We start from the raw sequence: 24,286 nt of genomic DNA on the forward strand, positions 1-24,286 counted from the left end.
TCCATAAGTTGTGCACACATAACCTCAGGAGCAACAATTTTGGCTCAGCCACACAAAAATTAGTTCCTTTCCAAGAGAAAAAGCCTCTGCCCAAGCCTTGGGTCAAGGCACTGTGCTGACACTTGTGTCTGCCATTCTGTAAGCAGGCAATGTGCAGGACAATGTGCAAGGATCTGCAGGGAGTCCTCCACCTCACACTTTATTATGCTGCTCTCAAAACCCCAGAGATGGCCCAGCACGTGTGCAAGAGCTGAGAGATATTTATTTAAAGATGAGGGTTTATTTTCCAGAGTCCTGCTGCATTTGCTGCTTGTCAGATATTGCTTTCCTTCTGCTGAGTTGGACACTAACAGCTCCCAGTACCATTTTCCCTTTCCCTGCTGCTGGGCAGTAGAAAATGTGGTGTTGTCTTCACTTTTCCCATGGCTGCCAGCTGTTTCTGTGTTCCACTTGCAATGTGAGTTGTAGGAGATGGTGATTCATTTGGAAGGTGTGGAGGCCTAGTGCCAGTGAGCCGCAGCCTCCTGCAGCCTGGGCCTCCCTGCTGGTCTGGGACACTTCAAAAAACTTTTTGGTTGATGCTTTGATCCTGCTTTGCTACCACACTGTGTTTCAGAGCATTTTGCTGTATTCACCGAGGCAAAGGGACTGCTGGGCAGTTTCTATCATACTCTGTGTGTCCAACAGCCTGCTCATTTGTGTGGACAAATAGTACCCTTAGTACCCGTCTTCTGAAGAACCTGCTTTATCAAAAACTTTTGCCTGGACGATATTCTGCATTCAGAAGTTTGATTATGGTGTGTCTGCCTCTTTACAGCATTTTGCACACTTTAAAGTACAAACTTCAGCCAGCAAACCAGCACCAGGCTCACACAGTGCAATCTACTATGTCATCCGCAAAATTGCAAGCAAAAGTGTTTGGAATTACAGGAAATCTGTTCTATTTTGGAGAGAATCTTTCTGAAACTGGGAAAACCCCTGCTGTGGTGCAAAGGCAGGACTTCCTTAGCCATTTAACAGCAATCTTATCATCATCTCAGCTCTAAAATATTACCCTACAATTGGATAGTGCTGAAGTCTGCTTTTACAGGAAAAGTTTTGCTAAGTTCAAATACTTCAAAAATATTGGAAAGTTTCCCCTTTTGTACTTAAAGAACTTTGTTAATATCTTAAATATTGTAAAGAATTAAAGCCCAGGATTTCAATAGAAAAGAGCACAAGTAACTTTCTACTTAGCTTATAACCATGGATTTGGAAACATCTGGTCCATTCCCAGTAGTTTTCAAGTGTGTTCCCATTTTTCAGCCACAGTAAGACACTGATGTTGCACATCCCAGTCTGCACTACAGCAGATGCCACCAGGATGTGATTTTTCAGACAAAGCCAGTGCAGGTAACACCTGCATCCCAGCGCATGCATGCACCCAGCTGCTGTCATACATGAAATATATCAGCTAGGTACTCAAAGGAGGTAAGACAGAGAGTAAAAAGTGAGACAGGGGGATGGATCTATGATCTTCACAGGAGGATCTACGATCTTCTCTAAAGTTATTAATCTTGCTGTACTTGTTTCCAAGGGAAAAATCCGTAAAAGTGTCATCTTGGCTTGCATACAGCTGCTGTGCCCCCACCAGATGTTTTTGCTGACCTCAAAGTGTGTCCTTTGAAAACTGAATGGATGCATGTACTTTACATTTCAACCCTTCCTAGTTAGCAAAACTTCTTGTTCAAATTCAGAGAGTTCTGAGAAATGGATAAAAAATCTCAAGTATAATAGATCCATTAGCATGCATTTTCACCCAGTAAAGACAGGATCTTTAATCCTCCTTTATATATTAATTTAGGGCACATTTTATTTATTAAATCTACCATACGAATAACATTGTATTACCCTTTAATTTCATCACGAAATGCAGTTTTTGAATGTTTTAGTAAAGTCTTATTTTTTTCAGTAGCTGCTATGTTTTTTCAAGGCAAGTTGTGCAAGGCCTAACAACAACATAAAAACAATTAAAGCTAAAGAGGAATGATGATTGTATTAGGATGTTAGGTAACTATCAGTATTAAAAAGTTTAACAAGCACAAATGACATTTTTGTATGTCAGGTTCTTTTTGCCATTTTTGTAATATATCGGTACAATAGTCACATGCTGTCAAATAGATAACAAACAAGTGTAAGTGATCATACATACTGATGCACATTAGTTTTTCAGTTCCTATCAATCACATTCAACAAGAACATCAAGATAGCTGAAGAGCCTGACCCTACTTTTGCAAGCTGATTGATGCACACAGCTGCTAACTCAAGACACAGCTCTGGGTGGATGCAAGATCGTGCTGGTGGATCACTTTACAGGAGGCATCCTTTGTTAGGAAAATGTGGACTAATTACAAGTGGAAACTGCTCATTCATGAGGTTATACTACCCAGGAACCAACTAGATTATACTACTTGCTCCCAGACCTTGCATAAGAGTGTTTCCCCAAAGCAAAATCAGTATTTGTGAAATAGATTCCTTCAAGCATTTACAACTTATTTAAATGCAGATTATTCCCTTAGGGCCTATAAAATGTCTTCTATCTGCAGATTAGAATTTTAATGAATAAATAGAATGGGATGCCAGAAATTTGCATGTACTCTAATCCTTGTTTAGTCTGTGGTTTTGTTTCACTAACACTTTACTGTGGAATGAAATGGCAGAGTAATTTTGGTTGTTATTAAAATACTGTATATAAACAAGAAAAGTCAGAATAAGGCATTCTCAATGCAAGCTTGAACAATGTACGTTTTCATGCCTAGTGGAACTACCATTTCAATTTCTTCTCAGAAGTAGTGGAATGTTTTTTTGTGTTTTTTTTTTTGCATGTAAATCCCCAAATACTTTTTCAATTTTACAGATAAAAAACATTATTTCATACATCAGTTTTAAAAGCATTGGTTTGGTATTTCCTTCCATTTTGTCTGCTGAAGGACTATGAACCTGGAAGGAAACAGTTCAAAGAAACTCACAACATAGATAAGACACCTACTTCCATAAAACCAAACAAAATAGCATTTTGTTTCAAATGGAAACACTAGATAGATGAAGTATACACATTATGGTAGGTAGTTAATAATCCCCATGTTTTCACCTGCCGATATTACTGCAAATTACACTGTTTCCATGACATGCCTAATGGAACAGTTTACTACTTTCATAAGCAGTCACATGCACTGAAGGTAGGATCATCAGGCGGGGCCTGTGGCGCCCCGAAGCAGAACCAGAGAGGCCAAGTTTGCTAATCTCTCTCGCTGGATGACAAGGTAGCTGGTGTATGAAATGACATCTCCGCCGGCACGAGCGAGCGCCATCGGCCTAAGGCATTTCTCCGGGAGCCGCTGCTGCCGCTGTCTCCTGCGCGGGATTGTCCGTGTCCGTGGGCTGGCTGTCGCGGCCGGGCGCCGGGCTGGGGCCGGCCTTGTGGGCCTCATGGGCGCTGTGGCTGCCGGCGCTGCCGAGGCGCGTGGAGGCCACCACGGCTTTCACTGCGGCCTGGGAGAGAGGGGACCAAGCAAACATTCCTTAGGGAATGTGGCCTGTGGGCATGCAGCGCTGCCCCGACAGCAGCAACTGCGTTCAGTCTTCCTCGGAATGTCAGCTTTGGATACCTGTCTGGGCCTGGGTGGATTTAGAAGGCCACATGGCATACTGGGTTGAGGTTTAGAATTGCTGCTTTCACAAGGTTACAGGTTGGGTGATGTGAACTTTTTTTTTTCAGCTATACCTGCTGTTTTTTTGGTTTCTTTTGTTTTTTTGGGTTTTTTTTGGTTTTTTTTTAGAAATTCTTCAGGTGTCCTGCACTGAAGTCTGACGGCAAAAAAGAAAGTCATCATCTCCTGTCATAATAATAAAAAAACCAGTACTACCACTGATTATTCCATGAAAATTTCACAAAGGAACACAATATTTATCATTATTGCACTGTTGCATACCCCAAGCGCAATGTTGCAGTGCAGATGGGCACCTTCCTATGTAAAGGCATATGAAAATACACACTAGGAGTAGGATTTCATGTCACATGAAATATCACAAAATGTAGACACACATGAAGACAGTTATATTAGCCCTTGCCTTGAACAGTTTTATTGCCTGAACAAAACCAGAGATACAGGGGTGAGGGAAATAAATGCTAATTTCTGTGTGCAACAGCTCAAGCTATTTTTGACTTGGCAGCTTTTGCTTAGACATCAAAGCGGGTCTGCAGGAAGAGACAAAGAACATAGCAAGTTTTGTGGATTCTTTGGAGAGGTAATCTCTCACACACACACACACACAAACACACACAAAAAAGAAACAAACAAAAAACTCTCCCAAAGAAATAAAAAGGAAAAAAAGAAGATTTTAATGAAAAGCAGATAACATAAACATTGTCAAAAAAAAAGAATCAGCTACAACAGATTATGAAGAAATACTATAAGGCATAAACCAAAGAAATGGGCAAGAATTTTGAGAGAGTAGACGTCTTAAAGGAAAAATCACAGACCTCCACATTAGTGGTGAGAGGATTTGGAAAACTGATTATAAACAGAACAAGCCACTCAGTGTTACTATAATGTCTAAAGGCACTTTCAATGTAATTTAGTGTCGCAAGCAGTGTTGGATGTTTATGAAACAAATTCAACACAGACTATGAGAAACCAAATCCTAACTGAGAGTTACTCTTTAAAATTTGTCTTTACATAAAGAAAGTCTGCTGATGGACTTTTATGTTGGGAAAGAGAAAATAATTACAAATTATTCTTGCTAACAAAACAACAGCCAAAGCGTGTACTCACTACTTTGATGTCTGCTTTGGTTTTATTTTTTTGACCAGGAGTTAATTGTCAAAAAATTTATTGTTTCTTTTACAGATATATTTGTGGAAAATGATTAACTCTACAAGAACTGCTAACTTCAATCAATCCTCTTAATAATTGGAGATTTGGTAATTTAATCTTTAACAGAGAAGCACTGAAGAAATAAACTTATAAAAAGTGATAGTTTGTAGCTGTTGCTAACAATTCCTGTGCAGAGGTATCCTTGGAATTATCTCCTGATCAGATGAAAATCTTTAAAAACTAAAAAACTGATTAGGAGAGAAGAAAGTTTCCTGATATGATGTCAGTCAGGTGCCCAGTTGCCTGCTATTTGCACCTAAAGACATTTCCCTGTTTCTTCCCATGGCAGATATGTGGACTGGATGGTAAAGGAGTATCCCGGGGATATCTTATGGACCTACACATCTGAAATGCTGACTCGAGTTCACACAGAAGGATGGCTTAAACCTCCTGCTTTGTATTGATAGGTACGGGTAGGTTAGGGATCAAAATATGCTTTAATAGACTAATTTTCGTCTCATGGATGCTCATTAAAAAATTGCTCAGTATGCTGTTCTTTCTGGTCAGTATTCTAACCAGCAATACAGGACAAATGGATGGACAGAAGCAAGAAAGGAAGAAGGGAATAAAAGATGGAAAGGAAGGACTTTGTGAAAAGCGTGTACATCCACAGCAGTCCTATCTGTGTAGATAGAGTTTTCAACCAACTTCACCCATTTTTATTTGTTTTGGCTTTGGTCATTGACTGAATCAACTTCAAACTTCTTCAGTCTTCATCAGACATCTTAAATAAAAAGCTTCCATAACACCATGGAATATTGTCCTCAAAAATGTGCAAGGTTTCTGCAAGGCTACTAATTTAATTGCATGCTTTCATAGCCACAACAGAGACTATGAGCAGAGACTTGCCTTAAGTTTACGCCGGGCATTGAATTCTTGAAGTTTCTTTTGTGCGTTGTCCATATGTGCAAAGTTTATTGCCTTCCCTGTGACCCATGGGTGCTGCAAAGCCTGTAGAGTGGTGAGGCGTTTCTTGGGGTCTAAAACAATCAACTTTTTAACCTGCATCACAAGCAAGAAATACAAAAGACTGTCAACCTTATTCTTCATTCAAATTTACCTAGTTTTGCATCTGGGGGCTCTGGCCCTGGTTTGGAGAGCATCTTAGGTGAGACATTCTAAGAAATCAACATGAGTTTTCATTTGTTTCTTTGCAAGTATTTTGCTTCTGTTATTTCTTGGTCCTCCATAATAACATCTGATTAAGACAGCCACTAAGGGGGAAGAAAGAAGAGAAAGTATCAACTGGTTACCAACATATTAAGGGTATGTATCAATGCAGCTGACCTGTATCTGTCATAGGCTCTTTCATGTCTGACTTGTCACAAAAACCCTAAGAGGTTCTCAAAGTCTCTGAGCAGTCTCTCTCTCTACTTCAGGATTTGGAGAAGTCTTAAACTGGATCAGAAGGTTTAAATTATGCGCATGCAGCTCCTGCAGGCTTGTACCACGCAGTCCCTGTCATATACATCACAAAGGAAATTTTTCTTTCAATCACTGAAAGATCTCATGTACATATTAAAAAAAGCATTGTACAAGTGTTTCTGCCTTAGCCTGCTCTGAAACTAATGCTGTTTACACCATTCCTTCTATCACCACAGCCAGAAAACCTGGACTTCTACAAACATGACAGTAGGATATTTTTGGGAAAAGGCACTGCAAACATACCCTTGGGACTGGAGATGGTCCTGCTGGATACAAAGTGTGTCCAGTCAAGTGACATTCCACGAGTTTTATTGTATCTCTGGACAAGTGGAGTTTTAAAAAGAGAAGAAAGGTGAGGATGGAGAAACAAAGTACACAGACGGCACTCTGCAGAGCCGCACTTACCCAGCTCTCCTGACTGCAGACCCTCTTGGAGCAGTGCAAGTGCTTGGCACAGGACTCCACTGCTCCTATGTGCCCAAGGGTGAGGGAAAACTTGCTTTAGGGTTCTCTGAAATCCCCCTACAAATAGCTTTCAAGTTGCTGCCCTAAAGTGCATGCAGGAGAACAGGCATTGTGGTGAATATTGGTTGTGTCTCCAAGGAAGAGTTAAGGAAATCCCTTCAACTGAACACTGAACTGCCCACAGCATGGGTTTTGAGAGTCATGGTCATCGTCGTTATCTACAATTTCCTATGCAATGTTCAAAAGCTTTACCTGCAGACTGCTGTTTATCTGGCATTAAATTATATTTTTTTGGCCTTAGAAAAACTTCACATCTCATAAAACACCAAAAAAGTACTTTGAACCTCTACAGTCCTTCCATTTGAAATATCCTGAAGTACTTCACTAACACCAATGACGTAGTGTTTTGTGACACAGTTTGCATAAGTGTATATGGAACAGAGCACTTGTGTTTTCAGTGCTTATAAAATAACTGAATTATGCAAGTTATTATTGACAAAAGTCAGACTCAAGCATACCTATCTTTGCAGATCAGTGTCTCCTGGATCCAAATTACTTTATCCAGTAATAAAAGAATAGAGTGCAGATAGCATGCCAGCCCTTGCATTTTGCTAATGGAGCATATTTAAAAGTAGTCAGTCTTTCCTCACCTACCAAAAAAAAAAAACTTTAACGGACAGAAAAATATGTCAGAAAAAGCAGTGGGAGGAAAGTTTTATTCCTTTTTATATTCTTCCCCAAAATGCAGACTTGAAAACTGCACAAAAAGAAGGGCTTGTTTCTACATTCCCCTGAAGGTGTTTGCCCGGAAAAGATGAATGGTGAAACACTTCAGAGCTGGAAGGAAAGGCAGGCATATGTGAACACTGTGACAGCTGCCAACAATCTATGGCTTGCTTCACACAAGGACCTGAATATCCATGTTCTGAGTGCAAATTACAGCACTGGACTAACAGGGGATATTAACCATAATGTAGCAAAGACAAGAGGAAACAATTATAAACAATTAATTAACCAATTATTCTGCTCCCACCCCAAAATGAACAGTGGCAGAAATACTAAATATTCCAGTCTCATTTTTGCTTTACTTACTAAATCCTTGGCATTCAGAGACACATCATCCCACCAGGGGGACACAAAGTCATATTCACAGCTCAGGATTCTCTTAAACATATACTGATCTCCCCTTTCATCATAAAATGGTTCAAAGCCACAAAGTCTGAAAGGATAAAAAAAAATTAATTTATCAAAGTTTAATTAGTCTTGGGTTGTTAGAAACAGTTCATGGTAGTATTTTTCTCTACTTTGTGTCCTGTAGATCACTTTGGGAAACCAGACCTGGATGTACTCACGAACTCCTAATCCTACATAGCAGAGAAAAATGTGGTCACAAGTATTCTTAAACACTCAGAAAAGTTTTTCTAACTGTAATTTTTCTATTTTCATGTGTTTAATTGGAACTATTAATATAGGATCATAAAGCATTTATCAGAATCCCTGTAACTCTTGCCAGAGGAATAGAAATTAGCTGAGGAAACCCATCTTACACATGAAGTTAAAGTTTTTATATATCCAGTTAGGAATGATTTTTAGACATGTTTATCCCTGTACTTTTTCCCATTCTATCAGCCACAATATGTAAACACCTTTGTTAAGTTTTCATGATCAGGCCTCATCTTTACTTAGGTAACCTTCGTACAGTCTAGAAGTCTTGTGATCTCACTAATGACTGCATTTATAAATGTATTGAATAATACAGATCCCAGCAGAGATCCACACTGCTGGCCTCAGGGAAAGCAGACTCATAGATGTGGTTTCCATTTGTATAATGTCCTTTTTTTCATCGCTTCACTGCACTTTAATCACGCCTGCACACATAATCAGATTTTTTAAAGTGAATTTCCTATTCAGCCAGTATATGATCTGAGCTTAACAGAGAAAGGCTATCTTCTCCTCGGCTTCCAGAAAATGCAACAAGCAGTGAGATGATGAGAGGAAAACAACAGCGGATCATAATGATCAAGACAGCAACAAATCTAGAAAAGCCTTACATTTTAACTTGTTTTTGTATTTTTAAACACAATGTGCTTACTGTTCTGAAAAAGGAGGCTGAGGGTCAAGGAAGAAATGTGGTTTTGGGAGTGGTGCATAACTGTGGGTGGAACAGCTGCATCACATTCCACTGCTGAAGAGGAGAAACACCTCATTGCAAGCACATTCTGGGCACATTATTTTTCCAAGTCTGGCAGAGGTGTATTAAAACACAAGGATCCAGCCTCCAAACCTTGTGCTTCAGTAGGTGGTGGCCAGGCAGAGCCCCTCTGCTGGTTCCCTCCTGTTGCTGCCTCTCCCATCACATTTCTGGGTTGGCAGCAGGTCCCTGCTGTCCCCATGGAACACCTGTGACTGTGTTGGAAGTCTCCTAAGTGCGCTTTCTGTTTTCACTGTAACTCACTATTACAACCTATTGCTTTCCTACCAACAATTTCAATAGATATACTTCTACTTAGAAATCCACTTCAGCAGAGAGTATTTTTTTTTTGCTACATGCCAGAACAGATGAGTAAATCTAGAGGTGTGGTTTCAAATTAGATCAATTGAATCAGTGCAAAACCTAGTATGGCTGCTCTTGATTTTATTTTATTTTGAAATAACATTTTATTATTGCGATTCACTTTAAATCAGTTACCTACAAATAAAGGAAAAGTCAATGTAAGCAGCTTAAAAAACAACTACAAAAGACCAGATGGGGTCTAGTGTCCTTTTAAGCAAATTAGTGAAATAACACCTTTAGTTAAATCCATGCAATTTTAACTACAGGCAAAGACTTTGTATTTTTTGATCACTGTCTGCATCTCAAACACGCAGAAGGATTTCTACCTGCTTTAGAAATAGAAAAAGGACTGCTCCTCTTGACTTTTAGAACTATACATGTGGCTTCCCTCGAATTATGGTAGTTACCACCAATAGGTATTAATATAATTTGCCTCAGGAAAAACTGTTCTGTCAGAATTTGTGTCAGTTTTTTTAATCAAATGTAAGTCCACTTTGATTATTGGCAAGATAGAGTTTTATGCAGATCCTCTGTAACATGGTTTTTAACTCTTACATCCACTTTATTTTGGGGGGACATACAGGAATGTTGGGTTTTTTTTGTCTCTGTGTAAGTGTGCTTCCTTTCCTGAACGATGAGATTGAGACATGAAACATTGTCCTCTGGGCTCCAGGGTTAATGACTTAGTAATTTTACATGTACCTTTCTGGTCTCAGTTTCTAATCCATCAGACATATTGATCCACAAAGATCCATCAGACATATTGAACCACAAAGCTTTACACACAATAGAAGAGTTTAAATGTGGAGTACTGTTAAAGCTAAATGGAAGAGACAGCCAGGTGGATTTTTGCATCTTGTTCCTGTAGATCAAATTGGATTTTGAGGTGGGAGTAGGACAGTATTAGAAGGAGGGAGAATGGAAGAGTATCTATAGTCATGCAGCCCCATCCAGGGCAGGAACTCACACACTTGCATTTACACTCACACAACTTGTATTTACACACATGCTGAGGTTTAGTGTGGCTTGGGAGCATCCCCTGAACAGTTGGAAGGTTTTGAGAAGATGCATATAGAAAATGCCAGATATTTAGATAGGAACTGTTTGGAGTTGTTGGAGCTTGCTTGCACTTGAAAATAAGTTCTGCTTAAGAAAGGCTCTTAGTTTGAAGTGCAATAACTTCATTAGGCCTTGAGTAACTAGGAAAGGCCATGATTTAATCTAAGTGGCTTTGTAAGGGGCAACAGAAATCACATCTCCAGTCTTAGGGACCGTCTTGCTGGCAAGTTTCACATCTCTCTGTCATGAGTGGAAATCTTAGAAGTGACAAGAAATGAGCACCTGGCAGGCAATATCTGAGATGTGATCTTCAACACTAGGTCTGGATCTTAAATCAGACCATGACACAAAGATACACACATTTAAAATGAGCAAATAACGAAATGGCAAACAGGAATATTGTAGCCTATTATTTACAGGTACCCAAAAAGAGACCTTTGAATTATTTGAGGCTTATGTGCAGAAGAAAAGATTAATGTTTTCTGACATTAATATCAGAGTGTATATATCCTCTTACATGGACTTTTAGTATAAACACTAGAGAATATAATTTTTTCTTTGCTAAAAATAGAAATAACTGTGTTATTCCACACTGTACTTGCTGGACGTAGCAAGTAGTAGGGGAGGTATAATGGCCCACATGTATAAAATCCTTCATATCTTTAAGTTACATGTATAAAATGTCATTTTCTTCCCATAAAAGGCATTCTAGAAGTATTGTATATTACTACACGAGCCGTCTAAGTATTGTCATTGCCAAGGGTCTAAATTAAGTCTCATAATTATTCTCCCATAAAGAAGAGAGTCAATACATCATATGCAATTTTCCTTCTCAACAATCTTCCTTTGAAAGATTCAATCAATATAATAAAGTAATTGTAATTCTTACTAATTAATCATGACTAACCCCAATAAGACTTAGACACAAATGGCTACTTAAACACAAGTGTTTGGAACTTTTGTTCTATACTTGTTCACATTAGTAGCATGATTCTGCACAGGCCTTGCTGCTGTTCAGGAAGAAGTGTTATAGTTATCAAATATTTAGACTGAGTGTTTTGCCATGTTCCTCTAGGATCTGACTTACTTCAGTAAGGTTAGGAATATAATAATTAAAGTTCAGGATCTTGTCTTTTCCAATGCCACAGCTCATATTGTAATGATATCCTGTGGATGCTAAAAAGTTAACTTCTCTCTATCAACGTTTGCACTTACAGGATGTAGGTGATAATCCCCAGGGACCACATGTCCACCTCAGGGCCATAGGCACATCCCCGTAGTATCTCTGGTGCTGCAGAGGACAAAACACTTGTCAGTAACACAAAAGTTGAGTGAAGAAATAGTCACAAAAACAATTGAAGTCCGCGCACAGTTGTGTCTTTTATAAAATATTAGGACTGCCCATTTAAGCCCTTAATTAGACAAATGATTCCCTTCACTGAATACAAAACAAGAGAAGTCATGTCCAAGCAGAGCCAGAATGAAATGAGAAGTGTACTTTGGTTTCAAGTTGTATTTTATGTTTGTGGAAGGAACCACAGAAAGCTACAGCAGCACTGGAGCTACAATGTGACCAATAAGGTGGTGCTTTAACTTCAGTATTTTACCTAGTGTTTTTATAAATGCATCAACCACAAAAATGGGGCCAATGAAAATCTCCACCCTTAATTGGATGCAGAGGCAAACACTGGAACCAAGCATGAGGAAAAGGCTCAGATGCCTTCTTTGCCTCAGACCTCAATGGTAAGGCCTGATTATCCTCAGGGAAGCAGCCCCAGCTGGCAGACAGGGACAGGGAGCAGAACAGACCCTGTGCAGTCCAGGAGGAGGGAGGCAGTGACCTGCTGAGCCACTGAGACACTCACAAGTCCATGGGACCAGGTGGGATTCATCCAAGGGTGCTGAGGGAGCTGGAGAAGGAGCTTGCCAAGCTGCTCTGCCTCGCTGATCATCAGTCCTATCTAAATGGGAAGGTCCCAGATGATTTGGAGGCTGGCTAATGTGATGTCCATCCACAAGAAGGGCAGGAAAATGGATGCAGGGAAGTACAGGCCTGTGAGCCAGACCTTGTTGCCAGGGAAGATGATGGAGAAGATCATCTTGCATGTAATCACATGGCAAATACAGTGCAGGGGATCAGGCACAGCCAGCAGGGGTCTGGGAATGGCACATCCTGCCTGACAACCTGATCTCCTTTCATGAGCAGAGGATCCACCTGGTGGTTGAGGAGAGGGCTGTGGATATTGTCTATGGGGACTCTCGTAAAGCCTTTGGCACCATCTCCCGTGGCATTCTCCTGGAGAAACTGGCTCCTCATGGCTTCAACAGCTCCAGAGTCTGGGTGAAAAACTGTCTGGACACCTGGACCCTGGGAGTGGTGATGAATGGAGTTACGTCCAGCTGGTGGCTGGGAGTTCCCCAGCGTCCAGTGCTGGGACCAGTCCTGTTTTGCTTCTTTATCCTGGTCTGGATGAGGGGATTGAGGGTATCCTCAGTCAGTTTGCATAGGACACCAAGTCAGGTGGGGACTTGGAAAGCTGTACAGAGGGATGTGGATGGTTGGATCCACGAGACAAGGCCAGTGGCATACGTTTCAATAAGATTGAATGTCAGCCCTGCCTTGAGACACAATAACCTCCTTCCGTGCTACAGGCTGGGGGCAGAGCGGCTGGAAAACTGCTCAGCAGGAAAGGACCTGGGTGTGCTGGTTGACAGTGGCTGAACACAAGCCAGCTGTGCCCAGGTGGCCAAGAAGGCCTAGGACATCCTGGCCTGCGTCAGCAACAGTGGGGCAGTGACCATCCCCCCTGTGCTGGGCACCAGTGAGGTCACACATCAAATGTTGTGTCCAGTTTGGGGCCCCTTACAACCAAGAGGGCCTTGAGGGGCTGGAGCCTGTCCAGAGAAGGGCAAAGAAACTGGTGAAGGTATAGAGAATAAATCCTAAGAGGAGCAGCTGAAGGAAGTGTGAGTGTTCAGCCTGGAGAAGAGGAGGCTCAGGGAGTCTCTGCAACCACCTGGGTGGAGGCTGTAGTGGGGTGAGAGTTGGCTTCCACTCCCATGTAACCATGATAGGTCAAGAGAAAATGGCTCAAGCTTCACTAGGGCAAGTTCAGGTTGGACATTAAGCAGGATTTTCTCACAGAAAGGGTGGTTAAGCATTGAAAGAGGCTGTCAAGGGAGACAGTAGTCATCATCCCTGGAGATGTTCAAGAAACAACTGGACATAGCCCTTAGTGAGCGTGGTGGTATGCAGTCAAAGGCTGGACTTAATAATCTTGGAGGCCTTTCCAACCTTAATGGTTCTATGAGTCTATTTACTTGGCACTGTATTTAGGCTTTATTTTTGATATTCTGTTTTAATTGGAAGGAAAGACAGACCATTTCAGACAGTTGTTTCTGCTGCTGTGAGGAGCAGACAGAAAGGCCAGGCAGTTTTGGGGGATTCCAGCTCTGCAACAGGAAAGAGGAGTCAGTGTCTGCCTAAGCAGCATGACAGGCACAGCTTGAGGACCCTGGTCCCACTGGATCTGTGATGCACACGGGATGACTGCCACATTTCTGGAGCACAGTGGGCTGGCTGTACCTACGAACATCAATGCAATCTCTTCCCTTCCCACACTACACTTGCACAGCCATGAACAGAAGGGCTTTTAGTATTTTTTTAAGATTTCCAAAAGTTTGCTTTTGGTGAATGGATTTGTCTGACACATTTGTGTTAGTTTAGATGTTGCCTGTAACAGACTGATCATGAATCACTTCTTTTGCACTGGCTTGATTTTTTGTGCTACTCTCAGAAATCACTTATGCTCTTCTTGTTAAGTTCACTGAAGGCACAACATTGCAGGAAACTAAGTTCTCTGTGATCATCTTCTTGTCTTCAGTCCTCTGCATCAATCTGTACATCCCAAGGACTATAGATTGTTAAGTCTTGATGCCAAAGTATTCAGACTCCAGTATGTGTTTTTGTTGCTGTGTCCTTTCTGGAGAAGCTGCTGATAGATGGGTGGGCAGGATGTGGGAGCTGGCAGCCCGGAACCATCAATTATTCATAGTTTAATTTGGCATTTAAACAGTATTTCTCCTGCGTTTCCTCCAATTCTGGAAAGTAATGCTTGAATGTTTTCTGGTCACCAGGACTTCTGCACAGTTAGTTAACTTGAATTGTAAACCAAGGATTGCTATAGGCACATAACTATGGGCATAAAGCTCCTTTCTTCCCTTTCCTGCAGAAATATTCAGCCTCAATCCTTCCTACCCAGCTGGCATAACTCTAAGAGCTCTTCTACAGGAATAAGGCTTATCCTGTTTTTACAGTATACAAAGATGGACATAAAACCACTAAGCACTAACCATGGATATGTGGCATTGGTAGTATAATTGTCACAAGAGAAGAGAACAAGAACATCAACAGCTAATATGTGAAACACAGTTTATGAAACTAACTGGAATAGAATTAGGTGCTGCTCTGAAGCAGACTTGGCACACGTCTGTGCTTTGCAGGCAATGTCATACAAGGTAATGGACAGTGACAATGTCACCTGAATTGCCTTATCAGTGGTTCTAAGAGGTAACAGAGTGATCTCACCATCCTCTGCAGTGTCCTCTTGCCTTTGAATCTACAGTCATAAAAGCAAATATAAGTAACAAAACAACATACCACAGTACCCTGGAGTTCCACAAACTGTCTTCATGGTCACATGATCTTCCACAATCTTGGAAAGTCCAAAGTCAGCTGTTAAGATGGTTTGGGAATATTAATGTTCTTAGTCCCTGTAATAGTGTGGGGTTTTATGTTGTATATGCAATTAAATAAACATTTATACATTAAATGAATGGTATTGACATTTCCACAGGTAAGCATTGATTTAATGAATCTACCCATGCTGCAATCCAGAGGCAAAATTTACTGTACAAATGAGTATTCCTGGCTCTTGCTTGACAGAAATGTAGGAGAACTGCACAAAGCCAGTGCAGTGGGAGGCCTAAGGGCATACAAGCAGAGATTCAAAAATATATTTTAGGTATATATTCAGTTCCCACTCTGTGAGTAATCCAATAAAATTATCAGAACTATTTCAGGTTGCTTTTTTAGTCAAGGGTCAAAGTGTGTAGTCTCTGCAAGACAAAATCTCAGCAGTATTTTGACAGAAGGCTTTTAGAGGCACAAAGATGGTGACAGAAGAAGTATTGATCATCCTTTCTCCAATGTTCCATCCTGAATTACTATTCACAGAGTGAGGGCCTTTGTGACCATACACACTGTATTTGCATGACTCCTTCATAAAAGTAACAAAAATTGAAGTGTTCACAACTCTTTTTTCACCAAAAATAAATGGAGCTTATTCAAATTGACTTATTCTTAGATGATGAAAATCACCTTTGTCTTAAAAGTGCAAAATAAAGGACTTGATTTTGTTTTGTAAGACCGAATATAAAAGTGAATGTTCTAACTCTAACTCAAGATCAGGATAAAAATAGATCACTTTTTCCTAAATGGCTATCCTTTTTAGCATTGTAATTTATCTAACTAGAAATACAGTTTACTTTTATAAACACAGCCACTCACTGTAAATTGGATTTCAATTTAAACAGGGCAATGACCTTACCAGGAAGATGAAGAGTCATGGCACTTAGGAAATGTTTCAAAAGCCTTACACGCTCTGGATGTCAAACCAAAGCCCCTGGTGTTGCATTAAATTATCAAGTTTAGAGCCTTTCCAGGAAAGATTAGAAGTAGAATAAGATATAAAGTACTATATCATCACCGTGAGAACCAAGACGTTCCTAGAAATTTATACAAAATTGCTTGAGGCCACTTCATGGAAATTTGTATCCAGAAAACCATTATGAACATCAGCCTGATGAACGTGGAAACACTCATTCCTAAGGGAGCACCAGGTGGTATTTTCAAACTCAGAAGGGTTGCACAGATGCTCCTTGTTGCTCAAGCAAAGAACTAGGCATGCCCAACATTTTTGGAGGTCATTCCCTTTGGAAGTCTGCCATCTACAGCAGAACTGGCACAATACATTCCTGATCAGGAGAGCCTTGCTCCTCCCTGCCCCCTGTTTGGGGCTGACCATGCTTCAGAGAGTTTCCCTGTGCTCTTTGCAAACATCTCTGCATGTCCCTCAAACCTGCCCTCAAAACAGAAGCCTGCCTTGCTCAGTTTGCTTTCTGCCACTTATCTGCACATTTTTATTTTCCCACCAGTGTATCCTTCCTCTTAAGCTACCAGTTTAACAGAAAAAAGGGGCATAGAAGTGGTGCACAGACCTTTATGCAGTTCTCATGATTCTTCTTGTTCCCAGTGCTTTAATCTCTGCCACGTTCTGCACAATTTTGGCAATGAATTCTCTAAGCAAGCATCTAGTTTTGCATTGGTTTTGAAACCATCATTAACAGCTGTGCTGCTGAAGTAAGATGGTGTTCATTAAGCACTGGCTTCGAATAGGGTGATCGTGAGATGCATATTCTCCAAACATCAGTTAGCACATGCTACTGATGCAAAGGCATCAGGGAGGCAGACATTTAATGCTGCTCACCAATTTTTAATGGTGCATCTGGTGCTGGTGTTGCATAGAGCAGATTTTCTGGCTTCAGGTCTCGATGCACGATCCCGTTTGCATGCAGATACTAAGAAAGAGAAAGTCAAAGCAAGTGAGTGAGAATGGTCAAGCATGACTTGATGTCTTTCTAATTCTCTATAGCAACAGATTAATATTTTCTCTGTGTGTGACACAGAGTTACTTCACTAATTTTCAGCAGCTCTTTTCTCTACAAACTTGCTCAGCAGAGAATCCTTGGATTCATACTGTAATCTGAATAGGAAAATAAAATTTGGGAAGGCAAAGATAACACTATGTTCAAAGATAACACTATGTTCATCATATGGGAACAAAAGCATGTCAGAAAGTATCCTTGAATTTTAATACAGCAGTAGCTCCTACGAAACAGTCTGACAGATGATGAGATGCCAAAGTCTGGCTCAGAGGAAGGCAGTTTCTGCACATTATAACATTCTTAGAGATAGGAAAATGGCCACGTAACTATTAAACAATTAAATAGACGTATTTGAATAGAAATGATGCAGTAGGTGTCCTGGGTCAACTACAATGCTTGGGGTCCCTTGGTGCAGATTTTCTACAAGTTTTAAAACCACTCAACTGGAAAGTTCCAAAAATCCATCTGTCTTGCCAAAGTACATGCAAATCCACTCACTATTGAATTCCTGCCATGCACTAATGGAAAGAAGAATTTCTAGAACATATGGCTTCCACTTATACTGCTATGGACAGAAATAGAAAAAAATATAATATACAATATACAATATATAATATACAATATAAAATATAATATACAATAGACAAAATGGATAAACTGGTGAGAGAAAATCTGTATTTCTTGTTGATAAAATATTCACACAAAACTCTGAAGTCTTAGAAGAGAATTGCTGAAGGGTAGAATAACATTATCTTATTCAAAAGTCTCCTGTTCTACATTTTGGTAGCATCTCTCTCAGCTGTGTTTTCACTACCAAAAAACCCCAGTCTCTGTGTATATTTATCCAGGAAATGACAAATGGTTGAATATTCACCTAGACAATACAGCTATAATAATGTACACTTGAGTTAGTGTCTGAGGTGAATTCTTGACTGCGTATCTCCTATAAATTGCCAGTGATTAAATAACATTAAGAAGGAATACATTGCTCTGTCCTTGGCCATTGTTTTAGTGACACTGTGTGTTTTTCACAAGTGTTTTTTCTCACAGTGCAATAAGTGTTCTTTATTGACTTTCTCTGCAATCCTAAAGCCACCAGATGATCTGGCTTTTAGAGATCAGGCAAAGACTTTCACCTTACTTCACAGCGAAATTTAAGTGTTTGTTCCAGCTGTTTTCCACAGTGAGGTAACTAATCAATTATCCAAGATAAAAACAGCCAACAACATATGGAAACTGATGGATAGTACACTGCTACATCATTTAATGCAGCCACATCTGCATGCCTGTAAACAATCATGTCTACCCTCTATAAAAATATATCTTCATCATGCCTAACTGTAGCTCCCACAGCATAGCAGTGATGTGTCTGACATGCAGAGGTGATACCAAAAGCCATCAGACTGGAGTGGACAGAAAAAGATGTCTGAACTGGTCTGTGTTCATGTGCTGAAAATCAGTTTAGCTGCCTCTGTAGGAGTGAGAAGGATCAAACATTTCATGATCACTTGATGGAAAACAGACACTGCCAATTCAGCTGCACAAAAAGTCCTTAACCAAATTTGTGCAGACAATGTTCCAGCCAAGTTTGTAGTCTTTTAGCAGGTCCTTTTTACCACGTGCCCATAATCCTAAAAACATTTTATGCTGTGAGGCTGAAAACATAGAAATTTTCTTCTCTTTCCAGAAACACATTTTTGTGGGAGGGAATTTTGGGAAAAACTTTAGAAGCTGTTCAACTTTTCCTCCCTTTTAAGTCATAAAATGAGACTGGCTTGTGGGGCTCCTTCTCAGACACAGTCAGAACAATAATTGAGAACATCTGCTAACCACTCCCGTGCCCTACGACTGACTTACTTTTTAACTCATTGAACTTGGAGTGTAGACTGTTTTTTCTGTTACAAACTTACAAAACCCCAAGTAGGAAAATTTCTCTCCCCTGTCCAGCCCACCATTTGCATAAAACTTACACATAGGCGTGCCCAAGAAATGAAAATTGCCTCAATAATTTAACCCATGCCTTTCAAAGATTGTCACTGCAATAATCTGAGCTCTCTTTCTCATGTGCCCTCATCACAACACCTGCACCTACTTCCTCTTCACCACACTGCCCCTTATCTTCCCAGCATCTAATCCAGAATTCCTGCCCAGACGCAGGAACTCCTCTGTCATCTCTCTGCAGCCCACATAAATCCTGCCATGGTCGCACCCTAAAATCTGTCCTTGCTGCTCTTTCCTCTCTCATCCTTTGTTTCTCTTGCTTGACTTCATATTTGGGCTGGGACAAGACGTGTATGGCCAGGGATGCCTCATGCTGCCAGGTCCTGGCTTTAACAGCTACTGTTGGCAGCTTATATTTTCATAATTCATCAAATTTTTTTGAGTATTGCCAATAGGGTCAATAGCTTTGTTGTGAACTAGCAGACAGAAGGACAACATGGATAAAAAAATCCCCAAAGCAACCCAACAAAAAAACCCCAGTGGTTTTACGGACATGGATGCCCCATTCTTCATGGAAGTATTATTTAGGCTTGTGGATCCCTAGGCCTCTGAGGGGTTAGACAGCTGTCTGGACTTCTGTACAAGGTGTCTGCCTCCAAACTGCCTTGTTAGTAAAGGTCTCTAGCAGATGCAGCGACCTCCTGTCCTCCAGCCTGGGCCACCTGTCACTCACTGAGAGCATTTCCTGCTCCACAACCCCCTTGCAACACTGTCCCTTTTCAGCACTGCTCCCTTAGTTAGTAGATACCCTGGGACTGCCCTATTTCCAAATTTTCATCAGTCCCATTCTCCCCGCGTAGTGTTAGAGCTCCAGGTATTGAAGGAATACTATTTGGTCTTGTAGAAATATGAACAGCATGAGATAAAGCATCTTGGTTTAGAACAGATTTAGTTAAATTAGCATAATCCACTTTGTTTAACACTTATCTCAATTTATATGTGCTTTATTTTGATTGCTCTCCCTTTATTTCTCATATGCCGATTTTAATAAAAGTTATGTTCCTTTGCATAACTTCAAAGACTTTCCTAGTTTGTAGTACAGAGTTGGGCATTGTGCATTTCCACTGTAAGACAGGTCCTCTACTATTTATATGTTATGGCTCTTCATGACTAAGTTATATGATCAAATGAAGGATCTGGGCCCAGATATCATGCCAGAACTCACTTTACAAACCTAGGCATTACTGAATTACATCACTTTTCCCACATAAAAGTTATAGATAAGACTTGGAAAATACTTTATTTCTGTGTCTGGATGTAGAGTTTGTAAATGCATAGCACTGCAGAACAGTTTAACAGGGCACGCACATTAAAATGTGATCATGATGTGGTACTCTCACTGTAGCTAAAATATTCAGTTTTCACTTTCTTCAGATTTTCAATAGAGTATGCTAGCCAATAAAATATCACAAAAATTTCTCAGGTAATCTGGAGAAAAGTTTTATAACAAATTTGAGTAGCACAGTCTTATTACTCTTTGATAAACTTTGAGGTCAGACTTATCATGACACTAGGTCATGCTGAGTTTGATATACAGATGCTTCTCTGTAGGACCTGCTTAAAATGAAGACAGCCTTCATCTCAGCCTTTGCTCCTGGGGTACACAACAGGAATTCATGACTGAGCAACTTCCATGACTCTAACTATGACTGCAACAGAAAGACTTTTTTTTTTCTTTCCCTCTAAGCTTTTTTTCCAAAAAGCTCTCACTCTGATGCATGAAAGTTTCTTTTGGTCTTTGTTTTGTTGTTTAATAATTCAGGCATCTATCTAACTTGAAAGATTTTATGACAAAAGGACAAATGTAAACTGCTTAAAACTCTGGCCCTATCCCTTAATTTTATTTATGGCACCCATTACACAGAACTGTAGAAAAGTAGGGCTGTAATGAACCTGAATGATCTATTCCTCTCTATGCTCCTTGGCAGCATCAATTACACCTACAACAGTTGTTCAATTTATTCCTGCAGACCTCTGCTATTAGACACTTTAGAATTTCCCCAAGCAATTTATTACAGGGCTGTGCATTTCTGACTCTTACAAAGTACTTCCCTGCAACTCACCTGAATTTTGAAAAGAGCAGATGAAACCCATTGCTTTGTTTCCTACATATGGAAAAGGCAGAAAGTAGATTATCTCCTTGTTTTGCAAGAGCCTTCTGAATGCTTGTTATCATGTACACAGTTATTCTTCTCTCTAAGATTGCAGGACTTTTGTTTGGTCAGTCTTTTCTAGACTTGTGGTCATTCTTGTTTTCTCCTACAGGAAAGTGTCAACTTGCACTAATGTGTTGAAAATGCAAAAAATGCATTCCAGTAGTTGTGGCCTGACAAATTTTATAAAATGTATTAATAAATGTATTTGCCATTTATTTCCAGCATTTACCACTCCTGTCTGCCTGTTGATCCAGTGTAACCTTCAAGCCCTTTCTCTTTTTTTCCACTGCCTTGACTGAAAAAAAAGGACATTGAATTTTAGCAATATTATTTTATTCCTAATCCTACTCTGCAACATATTTGCAGCTTTCTCCAATTTTATGGTGTACAGACTTTTTGTAAGAGGAGCTTCTATTCCATCATATGAGGTTAGCAACAAAAAACCACTAAAAAAGCAGAGCAGGCAAGGCTTCTTCTGAACTTCCACTTTTGCTCTTCTGATACACATTCTCTCAGTAGAGACAACCAGTCTCTAACCAGCTTAAAGCCATATAACCTTGATAATATTTCAATAATTTACTGTAAAACTGTCAGATGAGTCAAGTACTGAAAGCTTTATTTATGTCAAGATTGATTTGGCATGGCTTGATCTGAACAAAATCCTGCCTTCCTGGTGTCCTCCATGCCTTGTTATTCCCCAGGTGTCCCATATTATTTTCTTCATTATTTACTTCAAATTTCTGGGGGAAGAGAAGTTAATTCCTTCCTTCTTCCTCTGGAAGTGAGTACTGAATATATCTGCTTCACTGCCCGGCCAATATTGGATGTGAGTGTTATTTATTACACCTATTTTAGGCTTAAAAAGCTTGATCTTTAAAGATTGTACCATGCAGGACACTGGGTGCAAAGAACTTTAAAAAATATCTAAATTATTTGAATACACTCTGAAGCTAATTTTTAGTAATTTTTCTTATTGTAGGCTCATCCTTTACAGCTTATTCACTGCTATTAAATGTGCTAGACATCTGAGTATAGCTCAACATTTATGGAAACTAGCAGGAAAAAAAGAGATAGAAACTGCTTCCTTCTTCTAGACATCTTTCAATAGGTCTCCTTCACCTGTAGCACTTCTTATGGGGATGATTGAGCTTGCTACCCCTCTTGTTTCATTCTAGATTCATTCTCATTTTCTGCCTTGGCCTTCCTGGCTTCAGCCTTTGAATTCCTGCTGTTATTCAAGCCCAGGCATGTAGACCCTGACCTGTTCTCTGCTTCCACACATGTCAGTGTTTAACTACAGGATGGGCTCTTTCTAAGCAGTGACCTTCATTCAAGCACAGACAATGGCAGATTTCCGTGTGCATTAGCAGCGGGGAGAAGTCTGTTGTCTGATGTGGCTGGTGCAGCGGTTTCATTACAGCAATTTCTGTCCAGGATGCTGATAATGTGACAGCCATGATCATGAATACCAGATTCACTCACGTTTTCAAAAGGAAAATTTCCGCCAGTTTCATTGCTGGATAGAATATATTTAGGACTCACATGTTGAATTTATTACAAAACCAGGACAGTAGGGTTTTAAACCAAAGCCAGCATTGGACATTTTCTGCTATAAATGCAGTCATTACATGCATAAGGAACTGAAATCAGGGACTTTTATTGCTCTCTTTTCAGGAATGTCTAGACTTGTAATTAAGCTCTTTCTGTGGCCCTCACAAAAGCTGCAAAAAAGAGTGTCATTGCATAATGAAAGCTACGGCACAGTAATTTGGTTTGATTACAGCCATATACTGTTTGAATAAGGCATGGTTAATTGATGCTGATTTTGCATCAGTTAAGAGGAAGCTTAAATAAACTTTCAATAAACTAGAAGGATATTGGGAAAAAAAATCCTGTTTTCTAGTCCTAGGAAGGTGAGTCAGCTCACCTTATACAGGTAAAATAGGAAAGCCAGTCTCCATCTATGTGGTGTCTAAAAATCACCATTCAGTACAGACCTTATAGAGTACAGAGAAACATTCAAAATGCACCACTGAAAATGTACCTGGAATCCTACATTCCATGTTGGTGCAGACTTTGGAAAACAAGACACATGCAGCTTGGGGGAATCGGGAGATATCTAAAATATTATAGTTAATGAGGACCTCTGCACTATTACAATCTCATGCATGTATTAGCCAATTTGCAATTCACAGGTCCAACAAGTGCACAGAAGTCACAGATTGATAAGAGGATATGATATGTGACCTGAAGCTACTCTAGGCTTATCCTAGGGCAAACCAGGCAGTTCTTCTGCATCTCAGTTTCTACATTTTTGAAACTGTTGAGGCATATAAGCTGCACAGATGTCAGAGTGAAAAGTGCAAAGGGAATGGGGACACATAATAATTTGTTTTTTAAATGGTGCTACCAGTGAAATCCATGTAAAATTCCCCTACTTCAAAATTTTCAGACTTTATTTAAAATATGTATAGTAATATGACAGCCTGTTCCTGTTCCGTTTATCCCTTAGGCAGCACATAACTTTAAATGCAGAACAGGACTTGAAATCCTATATGCTTTGGCTTTGGAAATTAGATAGTTTTACTTGTGCTGATTATGTAAAAGTGCATTTATCTAACTTCATTTCTCACCTGGTAAAAAAAATGTTTGGGGTTAAGTTTTTTCTGTACAAAATAGAACACAAGAATAGAAATATTTTTGAATATACAGGGGTTGTTTTAAGAGGTCTTGCAGAGGTATATGTTAGAATTCCTGCTTAAAAAGCTTAAAAAAAAAAAGTCACCAAATAAAAACCCACCATCAATGATAATGTCAGAACCCAGCTCCACAAGCATCAGCAAATCTTCAGTAATAAAGTGTGAGATCAAGTTACAGTTATGTACACATCCATATCTCCTCTTTGCCAGCTTTCCTTTCTGGTAGTCACACTGGTTTTGAGACTGAATGAACAGAGGTCCCCTTTATCACCACAATAGATGAAA

The 24,286-nt window shown here is 39.9% G+C and overlaps 1 protein-coding gene across 2 annotated transcripts in view; it reads right to left on the reverse strand.

Annotated features, from left to right (window-relative positions):
• Nucleotides 1-1,754: 1,754 nt before the first annotated feature.
• Nucleotides 1,755-24,286, reverse strand: part of CAMK4 (calcium/calmodulin dependent protein kinase IV) — a 139,580-nt gene continuing 117,048 nt past the window's right edge. For both annotated transcript variants that reach the window (XM_030968453.1, XM_030968454.1), the window contains exons 6-11: nucleotides 16,968-17,058; nucleotides 15,080-15,154; nucleotides 11,635-11,710; nucleotides 7,899-8,025; nucleotides 5,766-5,918; nucleotides 1,755-3,531 (exon numbers count right to left, since the gene is read on the reverse strand). In XM_030968453.1, the coding sequence (XP_030824313.1) occupies nucleotides 3,355-3,531; nucleotides 5,766-5,918; nucleotides 7,899-8,025; nucleotides 11,635-11,710; nucleotides 15,080-15,154; nucleotides 16,968-17,058 (699 nt within the window). In that variant the 3' untranslated portion in view covers nucleotides 1,755-3,354. The remainder of the gene's footprint in view (nucleotides 3,532-5,765; nucleotides 5,919-7,898; nucleotides 8,026-11,634; nucleotides 11,711-15,079; nucleotides 15,155-16,967; nucleotides 17,059-24,286) is intronic.

This window comes from Camarhynchus parvulus, chromosome Z, assembly GCF_901933205.1.
Source record: "Camarhynchus parvulus chromosome Z, STF_HiC, whole genome shotgun sequence".
Classification (NCBI taxonomy): Eukaryota; Metazoa; Chordata; class Aves; order Passeriformes; family Thraupidae; genus Camarhynchus; species Camarhynchus parvulus.